This window comes from Hyla sarda, chromosome 7 (genome assembly GCF_029499605.1).
Source record: "Hyla sarda isolate aHylSar1 chromosome 7, aHylSar1.hap1, whole genome shotgun sequence".
In the NCBI taxonomy this organism is placed as follows: Eukaryota; Metazoa; Chordata; class Amphibia; order Anura; family Hylidae; genus Hyla; species Hyla sarda.
The window spans coordinates 58,041,111-58,068,741 of NC_079195.1; the positions used below are offsets into that span (position 1 = coordinate 58,041,111).

The 27,631-nt window shown below is 44.8% G+C and overlaps 1 protein-coding gene across 2 annotated transcripts in view; it reads left to right on the plus strand.

Annotated features, from left to right (window-relative positions):
- The first annotated feature begins 957 nt into the window (after window positions 1-957).
- The window catches only part of LOC130281678 (alpha-2-macroglobulin-like protein 1), a 152,751-nt gene continuing 126,077 nt past the window's right edge, over window positions 958-27,631 (plus strand). For both annotated transcript variants that reach the window (XM_056529150.1, XM_056529151.1), the window contains exons 1-7: window positions 958-1,149; window positions 13,040-13,223; window positions 14,930-15,089; window positions 15,190-15,242; window positions 19,493-19,513; window positions 21,043-21,199; window positions 23,250-23,334. In XM_056529150.1, coding sequence (XP_056385125.1) covers window positions 1,082-1,149; window positions 13,040-13,223; window positions 14,930-15,089; window positions 15,190-15,242; window positions 19,493-19,513; window positions 21,043-21,199; window positions 23,250-23,334 — 728 coding nt within the window. In that variant the 5' untranslated portion in view covers window positions 958-1,081. The remainder of the gene's footprint in view (window positions 1,150-13,039; window positions 13,224-14,929; window positions 15,090-15,189; window positions 15,243-19,492; window positions 19,514-21,042; window positions 21,200-23,249; window positions 23,335-27,631) is intronic.

Here is a 27,631-nt window from a genome sequence, read left to right on the forward strand (position 1 = left end):
GTTGCACTAGTGCCTAAGAGAAAGTGTTCCTGAGTATTCCCTTGCCGTGTATTGTACCCTTTGTTTTGTAACCTTACCTTGCTCCTTTGCCACCTGCCTACTGACCACTTGCTACGTTCCTGACTACGCTACTGTGCCACCTGCCCTGACCTCCTGCTATCCTGACTATGAGTTGCCGTATCCCAACGGTGCCTCGAATTTCCTCAGCCTCCTGTGTAGTCGAGCCGTGCCAGGGGTAGCAACCTGGGTGCCGCCTGCCGCAGCAGGTCCATCTTGTTTTGCGGCGGGCTCTGGTGAAAACCAGTGGCACCTTAGACTCTGTTCCCTGGTACGGTCCGTGTCATCTGCCACACAGGTCCATCAGATCCACTTCCTCCAGTGTTCCTGTCTACTGAAACGTGAGTGTTACAATAGTATAGAGCTAAGGTAGTGGTTACAGTCTTTTCTGGTTCCAAAAGGTAGAGGCCCCCTATAAATGATCTTCTATATTAATAACAAGGGGTGCAGAGGGTGCACCCAGACTCTGGAGCCGGAGGGGCTCGATAAGATCTTTCATTCCTATATAATTAACAGTACTACTGGGGGTCTAAGTTTTGCAATGGGCCCCAGAATCTTTCATTTACACCTCTGATCAATTTACATTTTATTGTATAAAGGAATTTAACAATGTGCAGACTTTTTGTTCTGCCAGAATTTCCGTGATGCTTCAGAGCAAATATAACAAGTTCAGAGTTCTGCCTACACTTGACCACTCAATAACCCTGAATATGGACTTAGGTTCTCTGGTGGCTGTATGTTTGGGCATGTTGAAAGCTGCACATTGGCTCTATCCCATGAGTAATACAGATTTGTTTTTCTTTTCTTTGTTTCAGCAGAGTAGATAAATGTTCATGAACTTGTTTTGCAATATAAGATTTAAGCCAAACCTCCCTCACATGAAAGAGATCAGGACCTCAGTGTCCTCGTCTGATTTCATAAAAGCCACAGCAGGGAATAGACACATTTGTAGCACAGCACAAATGCTTCTAGTGCTAGCCAGAAATTCTTACTAAAAGGACAAAGTGACTACAGTATATCCACAATGCAGCTTGTCCTCTTGTCCATATGTCTCTCCATCGTCTCCTTGGAGGTAGCATCAGCTTCAGAACCGTAAGTAAACTAATATGTTTTGCCAGGCTATCTTACTGAAGAGACATGTGGTCAGGCATGTAATCTATGTAATCTATATAATCTTATTAGTATAAGGAGGGTAACCCAACACACTGGGGGGAATTTACCAATTCTGTTGGATTTTCCATGGGTGGTGTTTCAGATACACAACCCTTAAAGGGGTACTCCACTGGAATTTCTTTTTTCAATCAACTGGTGCAAGAAAGTTAAACAGATCTGTAAATGTCTTATATTTAAAAATCTTAATCCTTCCAGTACTTATCAGCTGCTCTATGCTTCAGAGGAAGATCTTTTCTTTTTGAAATTATTTTCTGTCTGACTACAGTGCTCTCTGCTGACACATCTGTCCATGTCAGGAACTGTCCAGAGCAGGATACATTTACTATGGGGATTTTCTCCTACTCTGGATAGTTCCTGACATGGACAGAGGTGTCAGCAGAGAGCACTGTGGTCAGACAGAAAAGAAATTAAAAAAGAAAATAATTTTCTGTGGAGCATACAGCAGCTGATAAGTACTGGAAGGATTAAGATGTTTAAATAGAAAAATTTATAAATCTGCTTAATTTTCTGGCACCAGTTGATTAAAATTTTTTTTTTACAGTGGAGTACCCCTTTAATTTCAGACAATTTTTTTTTTAAATAAGCGACTATCCTTTAATAAAGGGTCATGTCCCAAAATCTGTCCATACCAAGAACAGATAAACCCTACAAACCTGTCTTTATTTACATCAATTCTCTTTTAGTGTATTGTGCACCATAAAATAGCATTTTGTCCACACACTTAACCCCTTAATGACGCAGGGTATTTTTTCGTTTTTGCATTTTCATTTTTTCCTCATCACCTTCTAAAAATCATAACGCTTTCAATTGTGCACCAAAAAATCCACATTATGGCTTATTTTTTGTGCCAACCAAATCTACTTGGCTGTGACATTGGTCATTTTACCCAAAAATCCACGGCGAAACGAGAAAAAAAATCATTGTGCGACAAAATTGAAGAAAAAAATGCCATTTTGTAAATTTTTGGGGCTTCCGTTTCTACGCAGTGCATTTTTCGGTAAAAATGACACCTTATCTTTATTCTGTAGGTCCATACGGTTAAAATTATACCCTACTTATATAGGTTTGATTTTGTCGTACATCTGGAAAAAAATCATTACTACATGCAGGAAAATGTATACTTTTAAAAATGTCATCTTCTGACCCCTGACCCCAGGGAGATTGTGGGGGTCACCAGCGATCATACATCTTATCCCCCATCCTCCATCCTCAAACATTTATGACATATCTTCTAGATGTGGTTCCTACCTACTTGTCTGGTTGCAGAGAACATGGGTGGTCTAGATTTCTAAGACAGCCAAGATGACTTCATGTAGCTCCTGTAGCACTGGGACATATGCTGTTTTTGTAACTTGAAAGATCTCTCAGATGGGAAAGACCCTTTAAGTCCCTGAATTAAAAAAAAAAAGTAGAACAAATCTACAGATTAAAAAAACTATCCCAGTGGGAACTCTGCACCCATTACTCTTTCTCCAAGACCTGCAGATCCTTAATGATATATTATCCACCCAAGATTAACATAACCTAAACACCCTACCACTAGCCAACATTACAATGGACCTTGTGATTACTTTTCATATATTGAGTTACCACCAGAGAACCTCACAGGATCCCTGACCCTTTCTCCTTTAACCATCCTTCTCTTTTTCAGTATAGACTGAATTTGTCTAAGCATTGTGAGGCTTTAAATAGGGATGAGTGAATCGAATCTGACGAATGCGAATTCGTTATGAATTTAAGGAAAAATCACTTCATTAAACTCCATTTTGTGCGGTCCAGGCCCCAAGGCATCTAAAATGGTGGATCCACATGTGAGGACAAGGGGCAAGGAATCCTGGAAAGGTGGGAACAAGGGAAAGCGGGATGACCCTGAATCACATGCAGCCTATCAGTAGCCAGTCACCCCTGTGATGTTCCAGCCCTATATAATCGGCAGCCATATTGCGGCCAGTCACTTCAGCCTTTCATTGCATAGAGATAGATAGGGACAGACATCACTGTGTGTTGGCCAGAAAAGCTTTTTTCCAGCAGTAATTCACCTCCTAGTCACATCCACGTTCTGTTGCACAGAGGGACCGAGAGCAGTGTGTGTTGCACAGAAAAGCATTCTTCCTGCAGCGATTCCCCTCCCAGTCACTACAGTGTTCTATTACAGAGAGGGACAGAGAGTAGGGTGCTGCACAGAACAGCAGTGATTCGGCTCAAGCACAAATCCTGCCTAGAAGCACTGACAGGGAGGGGAGTGAGAATGCAATTTTGGGTGTAGTACACAGCGACTGTGTGCTGCAGCACTGGTGTGTACTGCTAGTGTTGTACACAAATACTTTTTAAGCATTGTCCTCCCCTCATAAGTGCATACTACATACATACATCTAAGTGGTGTACTATTTTGTTCTTGTTAAAGTCTCAAGGGCCTAGATACTGTGAAAGGCCAGGCCAAAGTACTCACCGGCTGGTGTTGTACACAAATACTTTTTTAAGTTTAGTGGAACGTATTGTACTCCCCTCATATACATACTGAGTATGTCAGGCAGAGAAGTGCCAGGACATGCTCAGAGGAGTGGCAGAGCCCTAAATTCATCAGGCAGAGGTCACAGCAGACTAGGGGAGAGTGGCCTGAGCTCTCGGTATCAGCTAGCGGTCGTGTCTCAACCAGCAACCCATCTGCCATCATCGATTGGTTAACACGGTCATCCACTTCATCACAAGTGACATCTGACACCCCCAGTCAACAGTCGATGGGTTCCTCAGACACAACCCTCAGTTGGCATGGCCAGGGAGCAGTCCCTGTCCTCCCATTGCTTCTGTCCTATGCTGTTCCCTCCCCCACAGAAGTATCTTATGCTGTGGGTTCAGCTCCACTATTTAGTGAGGACGATCTTGAGGACAGTCAGCAGCCACTGCCCAGCCAAGAAGTGGAGGAGACATCCACCTCTTCCTCCGTTAGGAGAGTGGTGTGGGAGGTGGTGTTGCGAGTGTTCAGGCTCCAGACACTGAGGACATCAGTGACGTGCAGACACAACTCGATGATGATGATGATGAAGCCGATCGCACTTGGGAGCCGGGGGAAGAAGGAGCTTCATCATCATCAGGAGAAGAGGGTTGAAGGTTGCCTGTGAGGCAGCACCTAAGCCAGCAAGGCGGTAGCATGGTTGGCAGTCAGCATAGTGGCAGAAGTGGAAAGTCTGGAGCCAAATGTGCCTGGGGCAGACCACCTGCTTCGCAGCCGCCTACATTCCTGGGAGGTAATGAAACAGGGGTTCCTGGAGTTGGCAGTAGCAGTCAATCAGTGCAGAATGTTTGAGGTAAAATCAGCTACTCGGCGGTGTGGCAGTTTTTCATCAATCATCCGGAGGAGGTTAACATGGCCACATGCAAGATGTGTTGGCAGAAAGCGAAGTGTGGTCAGTGTCCCAATGTTGGCATCACGGCCCTGCATCAACATATGCAGCGTCACCATAAAGTGGCCTGGGAGAACCATGATGTGGTAGTCCAGCCTACTGCATCACCCAGTGGCACACTGCTCGCGGTTTCAGCCAGCCAGAGCTCCACCACCCCAGCCGAAGGGAGCTGTGTGTCATACCCTCCTTCTGTCGCTCCTGATTGTCTTGCTCCTCCTACTTCGAGTCAGTAATTCTGCCAACAATCCATCTGACAACAGTATGCGCCCACAACAGTATGTGCCCACTCATCCAACGGCGCTGAAGCTGAATGTTCATATAAAAAAAAGACTAAGAGGAGGCACTCACGATTTCAAGGTGCAGTAGTTTTCTTTTATTCACGGTGCATGCTTGGAGCGATACAGCATCCACAGGATGCCAAGTTGGAAGCACAGGTGCAGTGACAATTGTTTCACGCCCCTTCTGGGTGTTTCATCAGACTGAATGTGCTCCTGTCTAAGTTGCTGGTGCTGCAGTCCCTCCCTTTTCAAGTGGTGGACTCTGCACCTTTCTGAGAACTGATGGCTTGTGCCGAGCCGAGGTGGAGAGTCCCAAGGCGTTGTTTCTTTGCAAAGAAGGCAGTACCAGCCCTGCATAAGTTTGTTAAACAGAAGGTGGGCCAGTCCTTGAGCCTGTTGGTGTGTACCAAAGTGCACAGCAGCGCTGATGTGTGGAGTTGTAACTGCGATCATGGCACGATGCATGCTCAGTTGCTTATGTAGTGACCGCTGAATTGTCACCATTTGGCAGCAGGATGATTTTTGTCTCTCCACCTTATTGGACTCTGTCACAAGACCAATCTCGCCCCATTGCATTGGAGAAGCCTGGTTGCCCGCTTGCGGCCTTTGGACTATGGCCCTGGGAGATTGGGCCCTTTAAAAACAGTATTCAGCCATACCAGAGTGTATGTCACTCATTCTGGCCCTTTAAATACAGTGGGGTCATTTGGTACTTGCCCTGTGTGAGCGGTGATACCCCAGATAGCTATGCCATGGAGCCCATTCATATAATGAAAGACTATGGGAAAGTCTTTAGCTCCATGGCAATTGAACTATATGTGTGTGGTCTGAGCACCATTTTATAATGTGCGCTCAGACCTAAGCTATCTGGGGATATGTTGCATGTATATGTTTTATGTAGTAATTGTTGCATTGTGGCAATGGAGTCTGCCTCTATCCCTGGGAGATAATTGGATTTCTTCGTCCTGGGAGATAATTGGATTTCTTCCCAGTTGTCTGGGGGATAGAGAGGAGGGAGGTATGGATAAAGTGTGAAGGGCTTATGTTGAAGTCACTGCGATTGGCTACTGTCCACTATGTTCTACAGTCTTCCATCAGGTCCCCTAGGGGAGTGTCCACCTGGTTGTGACCTGCATAAATACCGGGCAGGTAGCCCCATTAAAGTCAGACCACTGCTTTACCCTCAACACAGAGCCTTTTCTTGTTCTTGGGGGGGATTCACTGTATGCTGATAGGGACTGACTGCCAGGAGTGTAAGCCGCTTGGGAGCTGCTTCGTCTGCTAGCAGCTATTCGTGAGGTTCCAGTTCGGGAGTTTGGTGCATTCATTTATATCCAATTCATGAGTTTTGGTGATTTTACAGTAGCTGTGGAGGGAGGACAAACTGGCCTACTGCAGAGACATTCTACGTAGTCAGTTGTCCGATGCCTATCTGCGCCATCGTCCATCCTCTAGCAGGTCTGACTCGGGGGGCCCTCTGCGCTCACCTTCCACTGCCATATCTTCTGGGGATGGGTGGGATGGCAGGAGCAGTACCAGCTGCATCAGCAGCAGTTGCTGATGAGTAGCTTTCTTCACCCGCGTAGTGAAGCAACTCATCAGCAGGAGGTAGACCTGGAGATGGACCTGAACCAGCAGGTGATGGCATACCTTGACATGACCATGCCAACCCACCTTGAATATCCGCTGGACTTCTGGGCAGCCAAATTTGATTTGTGGCCGCAACTAGCAGAGTTTTCCCTGGAAAAGCTGTCCTGGCTGGCAAGTAGTGTGCCATCAGAGCGGGTGTTTAGTGCAGCCATAGTAAATCCAAGGAGAACTTGTCTGTCCATGAAAAATGTGGAGAGACTGACCTTTGTGAAGATGAATCAGGCGTGGATCAGCCAGGATTTCCACCCACCAATGCCTGATGTGTCAGAGTAGATTGACCATGGTGCCACACCAGTAATTAACAAATATGGATAATGCAAAACATGTTTAAGGTGCTGCTCCCAAGTTACAGACATTCCTCACCATCAGACCACAAGTAAGTATTAAGGATATGCGTTAGCTAAAACATAACTTTTCTTAGGATAAAATATATGTACTCAAAATGTTTTTGAAATCAAACAAAAGTATTGATGTGATGCAAAGACCTCTAAAAGGTGGAAGGGAACAACGTATGGTCCATTGTAACCGGTGGGGGTAAAATCTTCCCGTGTAAGGCCCTACTCTCGCATTATTACTTCTCTTCTTTTCAAGTGTTACTCACCCTAAAAAGGGCGGTCCCACACAGGAACCTCTCCCTATTTCCCCTACAAACACTGCCATTTCCCAGGGTTTTTAGGTGGAAATAGAGAGAGTTTCCTGTGTGGGATCGACCTTTTTAGGGTGAGTAACACTTGCCAAGAAGGGAATTAATAGTGCCCCCTGCTACAATAGACAATACGTTGTTCCCTTCCACCTTTTTGAGGAAAGTGTTACTCGTCTTAAAAAGGGCGGCCTCACAAAGGACCCAATCCCTATTTCTAAATAAAAACCCTGGAAAATGGGGTGTTTGTAGGGGAAAATAGAGAGAGTTTCCTATGTGGGCCACCCTTTTTAAGGTGAGTGTGTCCCCTGCCAAGAAGGGAATTAATAATGCAAGAGTAGGGCCTTACAGTGGAAGTGTTTGCCCCCATCAGTTACAATGGACCATACGTTGTTCCCTTCCACCTTCTAGAGGTCTTTGCATCACATCAATACTTGGTGGTATAGGTAGCACATGGTGTTTTTTGCACACCTTTACTTTTGTTTGATTTAAAAAAAAAATAGGGTCCATATATTTTATCCTAAGCATATTATTAAAAAGTTTAGTTTTACGTAATGCATATTGTCAATACTTACTTGTGCACACTAACACTTTTACAAAAGAGACTGTTTTCTTCTGCCTACCTGCCTCAGCTACTATTCTGATTCTGCCACCCACCTGATGCCACACATCTGATGCCAAGTTCTCCTTTTTTCCCCCACCTTTCACCCTTTTTTCACTGGGTACTGATATTGCCACCCACCGCACAACTGTCACCAGGTCCTTTTCAGGACTCCTGATGCTGCTGCTGCCACCTCCAGATGCCTGTTCCAAGCTGTCTCATACTGCCACAATATGTTCTCTTCATGCTGCCGCCACCTCCATGCTGTGTCATTCAGCCACTATATGGTCTCCATATGCTGCTGCAAACTCCAGGCTGTGTAATTCAGCCACTATATGCTGCTACAAACTCCAGGCTGTGTCATTCAGCCACTATGTGGTCTCTCCTTCTTCCTGCCAACTAAACTCTAGGCTGTGTCATTCGGCCACTATATGGTCTCCTCATGCTGCTGCCATATCCACGCTGTGTCATTCAAAACTATATGGTCTCCTCATGCTGCCGCCATCTCCCCGCTGTGTCATTCAGCCACTATATGTTTTCCTCAGGCTACCGCCACCTCCACGCTGTGTCATTCAGACACTAAATGATCTCCTGTTGCTGCAGCCAACTCCAGGCTGTGTCATTCAGCCACTATGTGGTCTCTTCATGCTGCCGCTACCTCCACGTTGTGTCATTCAGCCACTATAAGCTGCCGCCAACCTCATGCTGTGTAATTCAGCCACTATGTGATCTCTTCATGCTTCTGCCAATTCCAGGCTGTGTCATTCAGCCTCTATATGGTCTCCTCATGCTTCCGCTACCTCCAGGCTGTGTCATTCAGCCACTATTTGGTCTCCTGATGATGCTGCAAACTCCAGGCTGTGTCATTCAGTGGCATTTAGCCACTATATGCTGCCGCCAACTCCAGGCTGTGTCATTCAGCCACTATAAGTTCTCTTCATGCGGCTACCACCTCCACGCTGCATAATTCAGAACTATATGGTCTCCTCATGCTGCCGCCACCTCCATGCCGTGTCATTCAGCCTCTATATGGTCTCCTCTTCCTTCCGCCTCCTCCACACTGTGTCATTCAGCCACTATATGGTCTCCTCATACTGACGCCACCTCCACGCTCAAGACAAAGTGTTCTACACCCCTTTTGAGGCTCTCCGTAGGCCAGAAATGGCTGTTTTTAATAGCGATTCACCTCAAATAAATTTCGACCAAACCAAATTTTTTCGGAAAATTTTGCAAATCGGCTGAATTGAATTATTAAAAAATTCACTCATCTCTAGCTTTAAATGATAGACACAGTATGTAATCTTGAATTTTTTTTTCTTTTGCTGTTGGTGTGTTGTATTCTTCTACAGTGGTCCCTCAAGTTACAAGATTAATGGGTTCCAGGACGACCATTGTATGTTGAAACCATTGTATATTGAGACTATAACTCTATGGAAACCTGGTAATTGGTTCTGAAGCCACCAAAATGTCATCCAAAAAGTGAGAATAAAAAAAAAAAAAGTAGATAGCTAATACAGATAAAGCAAGTCCTTAAAAGTAAGAAAGACCTGCTGGGAGCTATAAATCACTGTGTATGCAGAGGACAGGAGCTTCTTTAGGGTTCTTTACAGTACACACAATTTCCTAAAATTCCTTACTTGTATTACCCCCTGTATTACCTCCCTGTATTGTAGGGAAGTGCTAACAGACAGACAGACAGACATACTATTGTATGTTGGGGCCATTGTAAGTTGAAGGATCACTGTATATTGTCACGATGCCGGCTGGCAGGAGATGGATCCTCTGTGCCAGAGAGGGATAGCGAGGACCGTGCTAGTGGACCGGTTCTAAGACACTACTGGTTTTCACCAGAGCCCGCCGCAAAGCGGGATGGTCTTGCTGCGGCGGTAGTGACCAGGTCGTATCCACTAGCAACGGCTCACCTCTCTGGCTGCTGAAGATAGGCGAGGTACAAGGGAGTAGGCAGAAGCAAAGTCGGACGTAGCAGAAGGTCGGGGGCAGGCGGCAAGGTTCGTAGTCAGGGGAGATAGCAGAAGTTCTGGTACACAGGTTTTTAAACACACAAACGCTTTCACTAGGCACAAGGGCAACAAGATCCGGCAAGGAAGTGCATGGGAGGAGGTTAGATATAGTCAGGGACCAGGTGGGAGCCAATTAAGCTAATTGGGCCAGGCACCAATCATTGGTGCACTGGCCCTTTAAGTCTCAGGGAGCTGGCGCGCGCGCGCCCTAGAGAGCGGAGCCGCGCGCGCCAGCACATGACAGCAGGGGACGGGAACGGGTAAGTGACCTGGGATGCGATTCGCGAGCGGGCGCGTCCCGCTGTGCGAATCGCATCCCCAACGGCCATGACAGAGCAGCGCTCCCGGTCAGCGGGACTGACCGGGGAGCTGCAGGGAGAAAGACGCCGTGAGCGCTCCGGGGAGGAGCGGGGGCCCGGAGCGCTAGGCGTAACAGTACCCCCCCCCTTAGGTCTCCCCTTCTCTTTGTCCGGTAACTGCCTCCCCTGGGATGAGGACACCGGGAAAGGATGGAGGGATTCCTCAACGGCAGGCAGAACCGCAGGAGTAGGAATGGGGAGAGAGGGCAGAGGGCGAGACCTGGCACGGGGCAGTGTGACACCAGGACGAGGGCCATGAGGGGACACAGAGGCTTGCCTGATGGGACTGGGAGGGGGGGAGGGGCATTTCCTGTGGCAGGCAGAGTCCTTAATGACCTTAGGGGGACCGGATACAGGAGGAACCACAGGGTCACGGCAGGGAGTACTGGGAACCGGTTGAAGGCAGTCCTTGGAACAAGAGGGACCCCAACTCATGATCTCCCCAGTGGACCAATCCAGGGTTGGGGAATGGTGTTGAAGCCAGGGTAGTCCAAGGAGAACTTCAGAAGTGCAATTAGGAAGGACCAAAAATACAATTTCCTCGTGATGAGGTCCGATGCACATTAGGAGGGGCTCCGTGCGGTAACGCACGGTGCAATCCAACCTGGCTCCGTTGACCGCGGAAATGTGGAGTGGCTTGACAAGACGGGTCACCGGAATGCGGAATTTATTCACAAAGGACTCCCGAATAAAATTCCCAGAAGCTCCAGAGTCCAGGCAGGCCACGGCTGAGAGGGGAGAGCTGGCTGAAGTAGAAATCCGAACAGGCACCGTGAGACGTGGAGAAGCCGACTTGGCATCAAGAGACGCCACACCCACGAGAGCTGGGTGCGAGCGTGCGTTTCCCAGACGTGGAGGACGGATTGGGCAATCTACCAAAAAATGTTCAGTACTGGCACAGTACAGACAAAGATTCTCTTCCTTACGGCGATTCCTCTCTTCCAGGGTCAGGCGAGACCGATCCACTTGCATGGCCTCCTCGGCGGGAGGCCTAGGCGCAGATTGCAGTGGAGACTGTGGGAGAGGTGTCCAGAGATCTAAGTCTTTTTCCTGGCGGAGCTCTTGATGCCTCTCAGAAAAACGCATGTCAATGCGAGTGGCTAGATGAATGAGTTCATGCAGGTTAGCAGGAGTCTCTCGTGCGGCCAGAACATCTTTAATGTTGCTGGATAGGCCTTTTTTAAAGGTCGCGCAGAGAGCCTCATTATTCCAGGATAGTTCAGAAGCAAGAGTACGGAATTGTATGGCGTACTCGCCAACGGAGGAATTACCCTGGACCAGGTTCAGCAGGGCAGTCTCAGCAGAAGAGGCTCGGGCAGGTTCCTCAAAGACACTTCGAATTTCCGAGAAGAAGGAGTGTACAGAGGCAGTGACAGGGTCATCGCGGTCCCAGAGCGGTGTGGCCCATGACAGGGCTTTTCCAGACAGAAGGCTGACTACGAAAGCCACCTTAGACCTTTCAGTAGGAAACTGGTCCGACATCATCTCCAAGTGCAGGGAACATTGCGAAAGAAAGCCACGGCAAAACTTAGAGTCCCCATTAAATTTGTCCGGCAAGGACAGGCGGAGGCTAGGAGCGGCCACTCGCCGCGGAAGGGGTGCAGGAGCTGGCGGAGGAGATGGTTGTTGCTGCTGTAGCTGTGACTGTACTTGCTGTAGTTGTGACTGGAGTTGCTGTGTCATGGTGGTCAAGTACGACAGCTGGTGATCTTGTTGCGCTATCTGTTGCGACTGCTGGGCGATCTGACGAGCTTGCTGGGCGACCAGCGTAGGGAGGTCAGCGACAACTGGCAGAGGAACTTCAGCGGGATCCATGGCCGGATCTACTGTCACGATGCCGGCTGGCAGGAGGTGGATCCTCTGTGCCAGAGAGGGATAGCGAGGACCGTGCTAGTGGACCGGTTCTAAGACACTACTGGTTTTCACCAGAGCCCGCCGCAAAGCGGGATGGTCTTGCTGCGGCGGTAGTGACCAGGTCGTATCCACTAGCAACGGCTCACCTCTCTGGCTGCTGAAGATAGGCGAGGTACAAGGGAGTAGGCAGAAGCAAAGTCGGACGTAGCAGAAGGTCGGGGGCAGGCGGCAAGGTTCGTAGTCAGGGGAGATAGCAGAAGTTCTGGTACACAGGTTTTTAAACACACAAACGCTTTCACTAGGCACAAGGGCAACAAGATCCGGCAAGGAAGTGCATGGGAGGAGGTTAGATATAGTCAGGGACCAGGTGGGAGCCAATTAAGCTAATTGGGCCAGGCACCAATCATTGGTGCACTGGCCCTTTAAGTCTCAGGGAGCTGGCGCGCGCGCGCCCTAGAGAGCGGAGCCGCGCGCGCCAGCACATGACAGCAGGGGACGGGAACGGGTAAGTGACCTGGGATGCGATTCGCGAGCGGGCGCGTCCCGCTGTGCGAATCGCATCCCCAACGGCCATGACAGAGCAGCGCTCCCGGTCAGCGGGACTGACCGGGGAGCTGCAGGGAGAAAGACGCCGTGAGCGCTCCGGGGAGGAGCGGGGGCCCGGAGCGCTAGGCGTAACATATATGCTTTGTTCTAAGTTGTGGTTAGCATTCCTATATAATTATATCTTTGCAGTTAGTACAGAATATGGATGTCTGTAATAGTACATAGACAGGAATATATGAGATAGATATATATGAGATGGATATTTATGATATATATATATATATATATATATATATATATATATATATATACTGCATATAAATATGTATTATTATAAGTGCCACATTAGTAAATGAATACAGTGCTAACTAAATATAATGCACATTGAATACACAGATGCAGCAAATAGGACTATGTCATGTAAAGTTATATGAAGTTTGTGTTTTTGTCTCATCTAAGGTACTATGCAGTCACAGTACCTGCCCAGATGTTCTACCCATCAAAGGAGAGAGCATGTATTACTATCCTGAATCTAAAGGGGGAGCTGCAACTTAAAATGGAGTTAAATAGAGAGCAGAATAGTGTGTTGGTGGCAGAAGACACAATAAACAAGCCTACATATTTTCAATGTTACTCTTTTGAGGTGAGTACGGAACTTCTAAATGAGTATTCCCACTTCAATAAAAGATGGCTCCAGCCACATGGTAACGTGCGTGGCTATGCCACTTGTGCATATCCAATTAAATTTAATGGTCATGGTTCCTTTTATGTCCCCGAGAATATATAGGGAAGTGATGAAGCACTTATTTAAATAGCCATATGACATTTAACATTTTGTACTGTCAACAGTAAGAAATAAATATCATAAAACAGTGATCCATAATTTCTATATTCTGGGAACATTCATATGAGGAATTAAGAACAGCACCAGCATTATTGCTTAAAGACCACCAAGCTTTCCCAAACTTCTGATAAATATATATATATATATATATATATATATATATATACTGGTAAAATACCCTCTGTCCTTGTGAATCAAGCTCTACTGGAGCCAGCCTCCCACCTGAAAATGTATTGTAAATGCACACCCACCAGAGGCATATCAATTGCGGTTGCAGAGAATGGGGGGCCCAATGGAAGCTTTGGCACATGTCTGGATCCTTAAAGGACAACTACAGAGAAATGCACTTATCCCCTATCCAGAGGATAGGGATAAGTGTCTGATCGCAGGGGTCCGACCGCTGGGGTACCCCACGATCCCCCAAATGGGGCCCCGGCATTGCCACACTGTGCACCAGCTAATGCGAGTAGCTCAGTGAGCTCTGTGGACATTCCCCTCTCCATCCAGCTCTATGGGAGAAGCAGGGAGGCACGAAAGCTGTTCCCTGCCTCTCCCATAGAGATACATAGAGGAGGCATGACGGGGCCAGGGCGCTTCCTGCATGGGGAGCTGCAGCAGAGCAGGTGCCCTGTGCAGGAGATTGCGGGGGGTCACAGTGTTCGGACCCCCTGTGATCAGAAACTTCTCACCTTTCCTGTGGATGAGGATACATTTAATTTACTGCAGATTTCCTTTAAGTAAGAGCAACTTTTAACTATGCATGCATCTTTAACACACACGCAGTTGAAAATACTCCCTACTCTCGACATGAAGGAGCTAAGGCTTCCAGTGCAGACAATGTCTCTCTATGATGATGTCTGCACCATAAGCTCAAAAGTTACCTTAGTATTATTCCTAACCATGTCCATCTCTTTATGACCACAGTGGACCCATCTTCTGGTGGCTACTTCCAGTAGCATAATGCACCATATCATAAAGCACACATCATCTTATACATGACAATGAGATCACTGTACTCCAATGGCCTCCACAGTCACCAGATCCCAATCCAATAAATCATCTTTGGGATGTGGTTGAACTGGGGGATTCTCCTCATGGATGTGTAGCTGATAAATATACAGCAAATCTGATGCCATTATGTCCTTATGGACCAAAAAATGGCCACTGAGTATATACATGTAGTATTTTTTTTATAACTTCTAATTGTTGGGGAGAAGCCCCACTCCAGACTTTGCCCTGGAGCCAACTTGACTATAGTTACTCTAGTTCTAGATGGAAATACTTCTTAGCCTCTAGTTATAACAAATATATTCATTACTTGTTAAAATATTTCGTTCTTTAACAAAAACTGAGAGAAGGTCCTGTGTCCTGGTGCTTGGTGCCAAGGAGGATACTAATGTGAACAAGCCAGACTGCCCACATATTTCGAGACAAGACCAGGACAGCGAACTGAACCTGTAAATAAAGATTTGTAAGTCTTCCAATAACATTTCACCTTTGCTCAGCTCCCCACTGTAGTGGATGAGGAAGAGGTTTGGTTCTTTCATGTTTCTGCTCATGGAGACACCTTAAACATCAACCAAACCAAGAAGCTTATACTTCTAAAAGGATCTCATATGACTTACATCCAGACTGATAAACCCATCTATAAGCCTGATCAGAGAGGTAGGTATCTGCATAATTATTATTAAAATGTATATTCTTCCTATAAGATGTGAAAAATGTTGAACCATTTACCACTTGTATGATATGTTCATCGTTCTAGTGAATTTCCGTATTATAACCCTGGACAAGAATTTCCATGCTAAAAATGACAAGGTGAGATATTTACATTATAGTTAATTGGATGAAGATTTATTTATTAATAAATCACATAAAATATCATACTGTCATTTTAAGACTGAATCAGTGAGGATTCTTACAGTGAGATATCAAATTGTGATGAACAAAAGAGGAGGAGGTGCAATCAGACAATATATATATATATATATATATATATTATGCATAAACCACTTCTGTTACCACAAAGAACCCCTAAAAGAGTTCAAAAAATCCTCATAACAAAACATAAGAAAAATTATTGTGATTAGGTGTGTACAAAAACAAAAGACTACAGTCTCAATGGTCTCTTATTTTTGTTATTGGTCTAGACCAGTGATTCCCAACTGGAATTCCGCACTGCCCAGGGTGCCGTGGGATTTTGCATTGAATTTTTCATTATTTTTTATTTCTTTAAATGTCCTGTCCTGACCTGCGCGCCTATGACTCACGGTGTCGCAGGGGGGAATTGAAGTCTGCGTGCACACTGTGCACACAGCATCCCTCAGCGTCCCCAAGTGTCCCCCTACCCCTTGCGGCGCAGTGAGCCAAAAATGGTGCCCTGCTATAACTATAAGATGCCGTGGAACTGCATGCTGCGCCGGATTCCGTGCTGTGGAACTGCGAGCTGCGCCGGATTCCTGTGCCGTGGAACTGCAAGCTGCGCCGGATTCCCGTGCCGGCTTGCTTAAGGTACTGTACCCTTTCCACCCCTCTGTTATCCCTGTCCAAACTCCCCCCCATCACCCATGTCCACCCTCCTGTCATCTATGTCCACCCTCCTGTCATCCATGTCCGGCTTGTCCACCCCCTACCCATCCCTGTCACCCTGTCCATCCCTGTCACCCATGTCCACCCTCATGTCATCCATGTCCACCCTCCTGTCATCCATGTCCGCCTTGTCCACCCCCTGTCCATCCCTGCAACCCATGTACACCCCCCCGTCCACCCCCAGTCTACCTATGCAGTCTACCCCGTCACCCAAGTCCACCCCCTATTCACCCCTCTGTCCCTTTGTCACCCCAGTTCACCCCTCTCTATCATTCCTGTCTACCCCTCTTTTACCCCCTTGTCAGCTTTTCCACCCCTCTGACCATCAGTCTCCTATGTCCACCCTCCTGTCATCCATGTCCACTCTCCCTATCCACCCCTCTGTCACCCCTGTCCATCCCTGTCACCCATGTTCACCCTCCATTGTTCACCCATCTGACCACATCCTTGTCAACCATGTCCACCCCCTATTCACCCCTCTGTCCCTTTGTCACCCCTGTCCACCCCTCTGTTACCACCTTGTCACTCCTGTCCACTCCTCTGTCACCCCGTATGCCCCCCTGTCACCCATGTTCCCTCTGCTACACCCATCTGTCACCCCCCTATACCCCTCTGCCACCCATGTACACTCTGTTACCCATGTACACTCCTCTACACCCCTCTGTCACCCATGCACACCCATCTATCACCCATGTACACTCCTCTACACCCCTCTGTCACCCATGTGCACTCCTCTACACCCCACTGTCACCCATGTAAAAAAAAGTGTGTAGCCTAATAGGTTTGTGTTGCAGGTTTAACAGTGAAGAATTGTGGCTGGAAGAAATCGTCATGATGGCCTGGACCAGATGGAGAAGAAAAGGGAACGACGCTGATTATTGAAGACGTCATTTGTGAGTAACTGTAATCTCCATACCCACAGATAAATAGATATTGTGCATTGCGGTTTTTCCTTTTTGTTCATCAACGTCAGTAAGGGTGCCCCGTGAAAAATTAAATTTCCAAGGGGTGCCAAAAATAGTTGGGAAACTGGTGTACAGTGTGAAAACAAAACCCTCCAAAATGAGCAAACTTTTGGCTTTCATGTAAATGTCCTCACTAAGAAAATAATTTTTTGAGTTCGTCATACATTTTATGGTACAATGAGTTTATGGTAAAATGAGTGGTATCGTTACAAAGTACAATTGGTCACACAAAAAATAAGCTCTCATATGGGTCTGTGGATGGAAATATAATGGATTTATGGAGTTATGGATTATGGATATATGGAGTTATGGATTTTAGAAGGCGAGGAAACACGAAAAAAAAAATTGGCCTGTCCTTAAGGTCAAAATGGGCTTGGTCCTTAAGGGGGTACTCCACTGGAAAACATATATATATATATATATATATATATATATATATATATATTTTTTTTTTTTTTTTTTTTTTTTTTTTTTTAAATCAACTGGTGCCAGAAACAGATTTGTAAATTACTGGTATTTAAAAATCTTAATCCTTCTAGTACTTATCAGCTATGCTCCAGATTAAGTTCTTTTCTTTTTAAATTTCTTTTCTGTCTGACCACAGTGCTCTCTGCTGACACCTCTGCCTGTCTCGGGAGCTGTCCGGACCAGGAGAGGTTTGCTATGGGGATTTTCTCTTGATCTGGACAGTACCTGCTCTGTCAGCAGAGAGCACGCTGGTCAGACAACAAGGAAATTGAAAAAGAAAAGAACTTCCTGTGTAGCATACAGCAGCTGATAAGTACTGGAAGGATTAATATTTTCAAATAGAAGTAATTTACAAATCTGTTTAACTTTCTGGCACCAGTTGATTTATAAAAGAATGTTTTCCAGTGATGTACCCCTTTAAGAGGTTATAGGAACAACCCATTTTAGCCTTAAGGACCAGGCCAACTTTATTTATGTGTTTTTTGTTTTTTCCTCGTCGCCTTCAAAAATCCATAACTCTTATATATTTCCATTTGCAGACCCATATGAGGGCTTGTGCAATCAATTGGACTTTGTAATGACACCTCTCATTTTACCATAAAATGTACTTCGAACCCAAAAGATTTGTGTGAGTAGATTTAAATAAAAACCGCAATTTTGCTAATTCTGGAGGGTTTGGTTTTTAAGCTGTACATGTTGCAATAAAAACGATTAAAATGAGACCCATGATTATATACTTTTCTAATATTGTACTGCTTTTTAAAAATATAAAGCTTTTTTTTCAAAATCAGTATGTTTAAAAAAGCTATTTTTTTATATTGCCATTGCTGTTCAGTGCAAAGCATAGGCATAGCACTGATCAGTATTATCAGCGATCTTCTGCTTTGGTCTGCTGGAAGGCAGATCAGAGCAGTAGACCTCGGGAGAGCAGCGGAGGCTGGTAAGGGGACCTCCGGCCGCCATCTTAGCTGATCTGATCCCCGCGGTCATGCAGCGGGTAATCAGATCAACCATTTCAATAGCTGCACTGCCGCAGATGCCGTGATCTGTATTGATCACGGCATCTGAGGGGTTAATGGCAGACATCAGCGTGATCGCTGATGTTCGCCTTTACCGGCTGGTGCCCGGCTGCTAATAGTAGCCAGGACCTGCCATGCATGATGCAAGCATCACTCTTGGTCATGTATAAGAAGTAAATGTATGTCCTTGTGCGGTAAGTACAAGCGCATCAGGATGTACATTTAAGTCCATTATCCTTAAGGGGTTAAATATTATATTAAAAGTTACATTTTATTCTATTATAGACATATGACACTGGAGGATTTTTTAAAAACTTTTTTAGGAGTTCTTTGTTGTAATTGTAGTAGCCTGCTCATGTGTCTTGGGGTGAAATCTTATTGTGTTGTCTTAAACTACTTCTGGGATCCAATAGGATATATGCTGTCCTGTGGCTAGCATGAGCTAGAATAGGAGAATAGCAAGTGCTATCAGATACAGTATATCTTCCCTGTTACTGGCAGCACAGATGGAGATGTACTCTGTATTGAAAATCCTATAAAAACCACCAGGGCGAACCAGTACTCAGAGATGAATCATATCCATGTTTGGATTTGTTGATTGCGCTCCTCCGACCCCAACACATGTTTTGGAACCCTTTATCAAGATGGCCTCTTGATAAAGGGTTCGGAAACATGTGTTCAGGTCTTGTAGGTCCATGTACTCATGCTTAAAGGGGTACTCCGGTCCTTAGACATCTTATCCCCTATTCAAAGGATAGGGGATAAGATGTCTCACCGCGGGGGTCCCGAGACCCCCGCAATCTTTTATTCGCCACCCACCTGTTTGAGCTGCACGCCCAGTGCCAGCTCACAAACAGCCGGGTGGCGACCACGGGCCTGGAGTATCATGATGTCACGACTCCGCCCCCGTGTGACGTCACCCCCCACCCCTGCTATGCAACTCTATGGGAGGGGGTGTAAAGTATATTTAGCTGACCTGAAGTTCTGTAAAACAGTTTATATAACTGTGCAACCATTTGTTTTGCAGTATCCACTCGTGGAACTTATTGTGAGTATTAACTGGTCTCTGCATTCACGCAGAATTATTTTTCCATATGCATTCACAGATCCATGTATATTTAAATAGTCGCTTTGTTTTAAATACCTTATCTCGTTTTGGGAGCCTATCAAGTTTTCCCTCTTATCTCTCACCACAATTTAAACACAGGGCAGCTGTCCCATGCCAGTGTACCTATTGCTGTATGTCATAGTGCTGCAGTGTAATCTCCTCCTTCCTTTTCTCTATAGCAGCAGTTCAGGGCATAATGAAACCCCTTCCTTGCTGTGAATCTGCTGCTGTTTCCTTAATTTCTCATTGTTTAGCACCTTGCAAACCAATGCATCAAGTAAAGCTAGGACTAAACACAATGATCACAGTGTCGCACTGCAATGTGGCACATAATGTTAGGAATGGTGTTGCAGTGTGACATGCAACAAAGCACGACTGCAGTGAAACAGTCCTAAAAAGACATCCTTGGTGATTTTGTGGTCTAAGGTTGCAAGTCACACAAACATTTTCCACCTTTAGCAGCAGTGCAAATTGCATACCACTGCAAATTCTTTGCAATTTGGTACACAAATTATTTCTGTCATGCAACCAGAGTCTCCCAGCCTAATCTCTTTTCCCCCAAATACTATGTATAGAAATGTTCTGTCAATTGTACCACAGTACAGTGCAGCCTGTTCAGTACACTACCGTTATGGCCAAAGGGACTACTCTTCATATGTTAAGATCTTGGATCCTTGTGACAGAAATGACAACTCCAAGCTCCAGAATTCTAGGACACTCCTAGAATCACAAGCAGCTCCTTGAGTCGCACGTCTGGAACCAATAGTCACATGAAATGCAGGCCATGCTTTGTATGTTTAACCCAATAATCATACACTTTTACAAATAGTAGTATTTTAATAATTTCATAGATCTGTTTAAAAAAATATATATATTCATGTACCCACCCATAGCACTCACCAACAGTGCTCCTCCTGCTGGCAGGAAGCTTTTTGTACGTAGACTATTCGTACCTGCTGCATGATGCCTCCTTTGCTAGTAACAATCTTTGGTAACTCAGACCAGCACAGGATTGCTGGAGAGATAGGTAATAACACAGTTATTGCCATTATCCTCCTCTCCATGGGCAGTAGGTATGGTTTGTGATCACCTTACTGGAGCTTTCGAGCAGATTTGACCACAATTACATGTCTCTTATCCATTATGGAAGATAAAACCTTGACTAAGAGTCAGAAGTAGACACACTGGCTGATGTTGATGATGGCTTTGAACAATTAACTACTTTGCCTTCCTTGAAGAAGACCACATTAGCATGGCCATACACATGACTTGATTCAATCAGACCAATAGCTAAAAGAGGTTCAGAGGTAGGAGATGCACCCCATTTCTGGTGTCACATGGGTCCAGGGGTACATACTGTAAAAAGGTACCAAGATTATAAATGGTGGTTGGGGACCCTATTATAGATTTTACATTGGGACCAGGAACTTTAAGTTATACCTCTGACTATATGTTTCTTTTACTAACAGGATCCAAATGATAATCGTATTCAGCAATGGCTGGATGTCTCTCCACACCAAGGGATTGTAGATTTAAGTTTTCCTTTGCCAAATGAGCCGCCACTAGGAGATTACACCATAAATATTCCCAAAGTCTACAAAACAACATTCTCTGTATCGGAATATGGTAAGAGTCATCTTTACTTATTTGGTTTATAATTTAGAACAGTTTATATTTTAGTTTTCTTTGAACTTTTATGGACAGTAATAAACTCAGTAAACATGTCTGTAAGATCAGGTTTCCACACAGGTTTTGGTTTGGTGTTTTTTGGGAAACTGCCAATGCAGGCTTTGAGCCAAAGCCAGAAGCGCATTTAAAAAGAATGGGAAATATAAAGAAATTACTTCTACTCCTCCTTCCTGCTGGATCCACTTCTGACTTTGGCTTAAAAACTGCAGCGCAGTTTTCCCAAAAAAAAAAAGGCCAGAAAAAAGCTATGTGGAAACCTATCCTAATACAATAGTTGTGTTGGTCACTGGAATTATGTTGTGGGTGATGATGAGGATATAGGGGGAGATAAATCTGAGGAGATAAATGCTGAATTGCCCATAGCAACCAATCAGATTGCTTCTTTCATTTTTAAAGACACCTGTGGGAAAAAAAAAAAAGCAATCTGGTTTCTATGGGCAACTCAGCAACTTTTCCTCTGGACAGGTTTTGATAAATCTCCCTTATAGTCCCTGACGAGTGGTAAATGCAAAGTTTGTCAGTGTAACACAACCCTATTTTATAATGAAGCTGTTCCCTTACACAAAGCCCATGAATGAGACTTCTGAAAGCTAGCTTTTTGTGAAACAACTTCATAGTTACTTAACTCTTTCGCAATTTCCAGAATATTCACAGTACACAACTTAGGTAGTACAGCTTTAAAGCATGCCTGTCATCATTTTATAGCAAAAAAAAAAAAAACTGCTGCCTTGCATGAGTAGGGACTGTGGGGGGTATGTATGAAGGATTTTACACAGTTTTTTTTACTGTGATTTGTTGCAATTTTCCTTATATGTTACTTTTTGCGACAATCCCTTATAAAATGGAGAGTTTTATTTTTTTTGTTTGCAAATTCTGGAGCACGACACAATTTGGGCACAAAACCCGAGAAAAAAAAGTCGGATCCTGTTAGTAAATAACCCCCATTGTATAAGACAAAATATAATATTAGATTCAGCCACCCAACTACTCTGATGGGTAGGATCTGGAGATGCTGGGTCTCTTTATAGCGATGAATACATTTGTTATAAAGAGGAATTCATGAGTGAAAGAGAGGGCTTTAACTCCTTTAGGACACAGCCCATTTCTTTTTGCATTTTAGTTATTTCCTCTTCGCCATCTAAAAATCATAACTCTTTGATATTTCCATCCACAGACCCATGTGAGGGCTTTTTTTTTTGCGTGACCAAATCTACTGTATGTTTCTCTATTCTTGAACAACCCCAATAACAGTGACTCATGCTGTTTGATTTGGTGCATCCTTAGGGTCTATTCACTCGGGCAGAATTTCCACAACAATTCAGTTTCCGCCTCCTTGGGTGGTTTCTGGCTTGTGTGGATTTTGTGTGGAATTGGTGCCGAAATTGTGTGGAAATTCAGAAGTGTGGGATCCCTTAGAAGTCTATTGGGCTTCCCTTTGAGGTGGACCCCTTATGGTCTATTCACATGGCAGAAATTCCACAAGCAGGTTTCCGCTTGCGGAATTCTTCCTCCAATGACAGCCCGATACACTTCTACGGAGTTCTGAACTCCTATCCACACCTCTGAACTTCCGCTTGCGGAATTCCGTTAGCGGAATTCCACAAGTGGAAATTCAGAAGTGTGGATGGGAGTGCGGAATCCCATAGAAGTGTATTGGGCTTTCATTTGAGGCCCTCATAGACCCTCAGACTGTACCATCTATTTTGTACTCCTTTTTGAGCATAGTAGACACAGTGAAAGACTTTTAAGTCATTTTTTGAGAGGCAAATTGCATCAGGTTTTTATAGCAGGCAGGTTTTTTAATCTTCCCCTTAGAATAGAGCTTAGTGAGAAATTTCAGTTTCAGTAATAAATGGGGGTTAATTTCAGTTTCAGAGGGTTATTTTTTGCAGTGTATTCACTGTACAAACTTACTTAACTTTTGACTTTGCTTATGAATTGGATACTGACAATTTCTGATAATCTTTTTATTCTTATTTTATTTCAGTTCTAAAGAAATTTTACATTAGCACTGATATTCCAAAAACTGTAAGAGCACTGGATAAATCCTTGAACATGAAAGCATGCGGAAGGTATTAGTCCTGTGTTCAGTTTTTATTTGATATATAAGTAAAACACAAAGAGAAAAGGAAACACAGACACATATCCACAATTTGCATTTTGATCTAATTGCTTCTCAGCATAAATTCAAAAACTAACAGGTTGTTAGTATACATTTTGATCAAAAAGTACAAGCTCACTCACCACGTCAAGGCCACCTATTTAGAGTGGGTCCCTAACCTAACACTGGCGTAGTGCCAGGCAGCGACCCCCGCCTCAGTGACACCATGCCCACAAGGGGAATAACCCAGTGGCCAGGCAGTCCCACTGCTGCCCGACCAAGCCCCTGGCTCCGGGCTGCTCCAACCCACAGACAAAGCATCACAGTGACAATGATCGCCGCAGAGCACAACACCAGTGGGAACACCTACCATGTGCTCCCTGCCAGAGGGCTCGGAGAATGTTAGGAGGAAACCCATATGCAGTCTCCTGCTGATTAAAAACACCTGGGCCGAATGGGTGGAGCAGAGTGTTGGCTATGAAAGAGGGGAGCACTTGGTAGGTGTTCACACTGGTGTGGTGTTCTGCGGTGGTCATTGATACTATGTTGCTTTGTCTGTGGGGTGGAGTGGCCCGGAGCCAGGGGCTTGGTCGGGCAGCAGTATGGCTGCCTGGCCACTGAGTTGTTGCCCATGTGGGTTTTGTGTCACAGTGGCAGTGGCTGCCGCTCGGCGCTACGCCGGTGTTAGGCTAGGGACCCACTCTGAATTGGTGGTCTTGGTGTGCCGAGTGGGCTTGTACTTTTTGATCAAAATGTATACTAACAACCTGTTAGTTGAATTTATGTTGAGAAGCAAATAGATCAAAATACAATTTGTGGATGTGCGGCTATGTTTCTCTTTCTCCATTTTTGTTTTATATTTGATATCAACCTCTACATGGGTATTGGGAGACCCCCTCCCAATAGCCATGTAGAGGTATTTATCAAATATAAATCAAAAATAGGGGTATCACATCAGAGCTCAACATAGTCCCACCACATTACCACTACCATTTAGTAACAGGATAATACCACCACACTGATACTGAATAAAACCACTGTATGGAGACCAGTATGACCAATAACACCACTATACAGAGACCAGTATCACCAATAACACCACTATACAAGGGACACATTATATTGCCACAGCATCAGCATTACCATTATCACCATATAGCACCATATAATACTACCACACTGATACCAAATAAAACCACTGTACACAGACCAACATCAACAATTACACCACTATAAAAGGGACAAATAATACTGCTACACCATGACTACATATTACCATCATATAATGACTGGATAATACCACTATACTAATACTGGAAAAAAAAACTTTGTACGCATACAGTGGTGGCCCCGGCTCTACACAGGCTCTACAGATCATATAAGTGATTACATACAGTTACATCAGGTGACATCTGTTCTAATTGGTGTTGTTCACTTTCCTTTTTTTCTCCCTCCAGCCCTGACCATCATGATGAATTCTTTTAGCCACAACTTGTCTCCACAGAACCTGCCAGACAAACATTTCAGGCTGCCCACTTTTCCAGAACCGATAGTGCTCCAAACAGCAATAATAACAACCTCCTTAGTGTCTCACATAGTAAAGTGGGTAGATAAGTGGGTTGGGAAAGAGTAGGTAAGGCTCCCACTTTAGGTAATTAGGTTGATTTAGCAGGTAGACAGGTCCCTTCACGTTGTTTCCCCATAACACAGGTGCCCCGAGTAGGTAGGTACCATCTGTACATAGGTCCCCCTGCAGACCCCCATATATAGTGGTAGCAGCAGCCCACTTATGATAGTAAAAGCAGCCTCCTTTATGTGGTGGTAACAGTAGCCCCCTTTAGGTGGTAGTAATAGGAACCCCTTTAAATGTTAGTAATAGCTCATTTATGGTATTAATAGTAGCCCCCTTCAGGTAGTAAAAACAGCAGCCCCCTTTAGGTAGTAAAAACAGCGGTAGCCCCCTATAGATAGTAAAACAGCAGCAGCCCCTTTAGGTAGTAAAACAGCAGCAATCCCCTTTAGATGGTACAAACATCAGCAGTCCCCTTTAAGTAGTAAAACAGTAGCAGCCCCCTTTAGGTAATAAAACAGCATCAGCCCCCTTTAGGTTGTAAAAACAGCAGCAGCCCCCTGTAGTCATTAACCTGTTAAGGACCCAGGGCGTACCTGTACGCCCTGAGTCCGCTCCTGATCTATAACGCAGGGCCACGGCATGGCCCCGCGCCATAGCGGGTCGGGCCCGCCCTCTAACAAGGGCCAGGACCCGTGGCTAATAGCGCGGCATTGATCGTGCTGCCGTGCGCTATTAACCCTTTAGACGCGGCATTCAAAGTTGAACGCCGCATCTAAAATGAAAGTGAAGCCATGCCGGTTAGCTCAGGGAGCTGTTTGGGATAGCCGTGGTGAAATCGCGGCATCCCGAACAGCTTACAGGACAGGTGGAGGGTCCCTACCTGCCTCCTCGCTGTCCGATCGCCAAATGACTGCTCAGTGCCTGAGATCCAGGCATGAGCAGTCAAGCGGCAGAATCATTGATCACTGGTTTCTTATGAGAAACCAGTGATCAATGATAAAGATCAGTGTGTGCAGTGTTATAGGTCCCTATGGGAGCTATAACACTGCAAAAAAAAAAGTGAAAAAAAAAGTGAATAAAGATCATTTAACCCCTCCCCTATTAAAAGTTTGAATCACACCCCTTTTCCCATAAAAAAAAAAACAGTGTAAATAAAAATAAAAATAAACATATGTGGTATCACCGCGTGCGGAAATGTCCGAATTATAAAATTATATTGTTAATTAAACCGCACGGTCAATGACGTGCACGCAAAAAAATTCCAAAATCCAAAATAGTGCATTTTTGGTCACTTTTTATATCATGAGTCCTATCAGTGCAAAAATGGTACCGCTAAAAACTTCAGATCACGTCGCAAAAAATACGCAGAAAAATAAAAAAGTTATAGGGGTCAGAAGATGACAATTTTAAACGTATACATTTTCCTGCATGTAGTTTTGATTTTTTCCAGAAGTACGACAAAATCAAACCTATAGGGTATCATTTTAACTGTATGGACCTACAGAATAAAAAGAAGGTGTCATTTTTACCAAAAAATTTACTGGGCAGAAACGGAAGCCCCCAAAAGTTACAAAATGGCATTTTTTTTTCCAATTTTGTCTCACATTGGTTTTTCTTTCCGTTTCGCCTCAGATTTTTGGGTAAAATTACTAATGTCATTACAAAGTAGAATTGGTGGCGCAAAAAATAAGCCATCATGTGGATTTTTAGGTGAAAGATTGAAAGAGTTATGGTTTTTTAAAGGTAAGGAGGAAAAAAACGAAAATGCAAAAACGGAAAAACCCCGGGTCCTTAAGGGGTTAAATACAGCAGCAGACCCCTGTAGTTATTAAATACAGCAGCCCCCTGTAGTTATTAAAAAATAAAATAAACAAAGATACTCACCTGGATCCTGTAGTCCGTAGTTTGGCCTCGTCTATCTTCTCCTCCGGTCTGTGCTCCGGTACATGATGACATCACTCATGTACCGTAGCGCAGAGGAAGGATGTTCAGCCTCTTTTGTGGGTGCATGCTTGATGCAGGCAGCCGGAAGAGAGATTGACAGAGCATTGAGCAATGGCTCTTCGGTCTGTCAAACAGCAGAGTACCGCATTTAGCTATAGGCGAAGCCAGGACCCGCGGCTAATACCGGACACCGGCGATGGGGCCAATCAGGCATTGACATTTAAACACCACAATCAAAGTTGATTGTGGCATCTAAAATGCCAAAAATACACTCCCAGCAGCTTAGCGGAGCTGATCAGGATCATCACAGTGAAATTGTGATATCCCGATCAGCTGAGAGGATGGCGGGAGGGCCCTTACCAGCCTCCTCGCCATTCAATCAATTCTCCAAGGCTTCAGTCAGCCTCAGCAGGCTGGAAATATGGAGTACTGATAACACTGAACAATGCTATGCTATGGGGGATATTCCTATGGGTACTAAAAAATTGTGTAAAAAAAAAAAAGTAAAAAAAAAACTAGTTAATAAATGTGATTTAACCCCTTTCCTAATAAAAGTTTAAAGCACCCCCCTTTTCCCATAAAAAAATGTATAAACAAAAATAAACATAAACATGTGGTATCGCCGAGTGCATAAATGTCCGAACTATAAAAATATAACGTTAATTAAACCGCACGGTCAATGGAGTATGCGTAAAAAACTACAAAAGTTTAAAGTAAAGTATAAAAAGAGATCAAAATAAAAATGGAACCA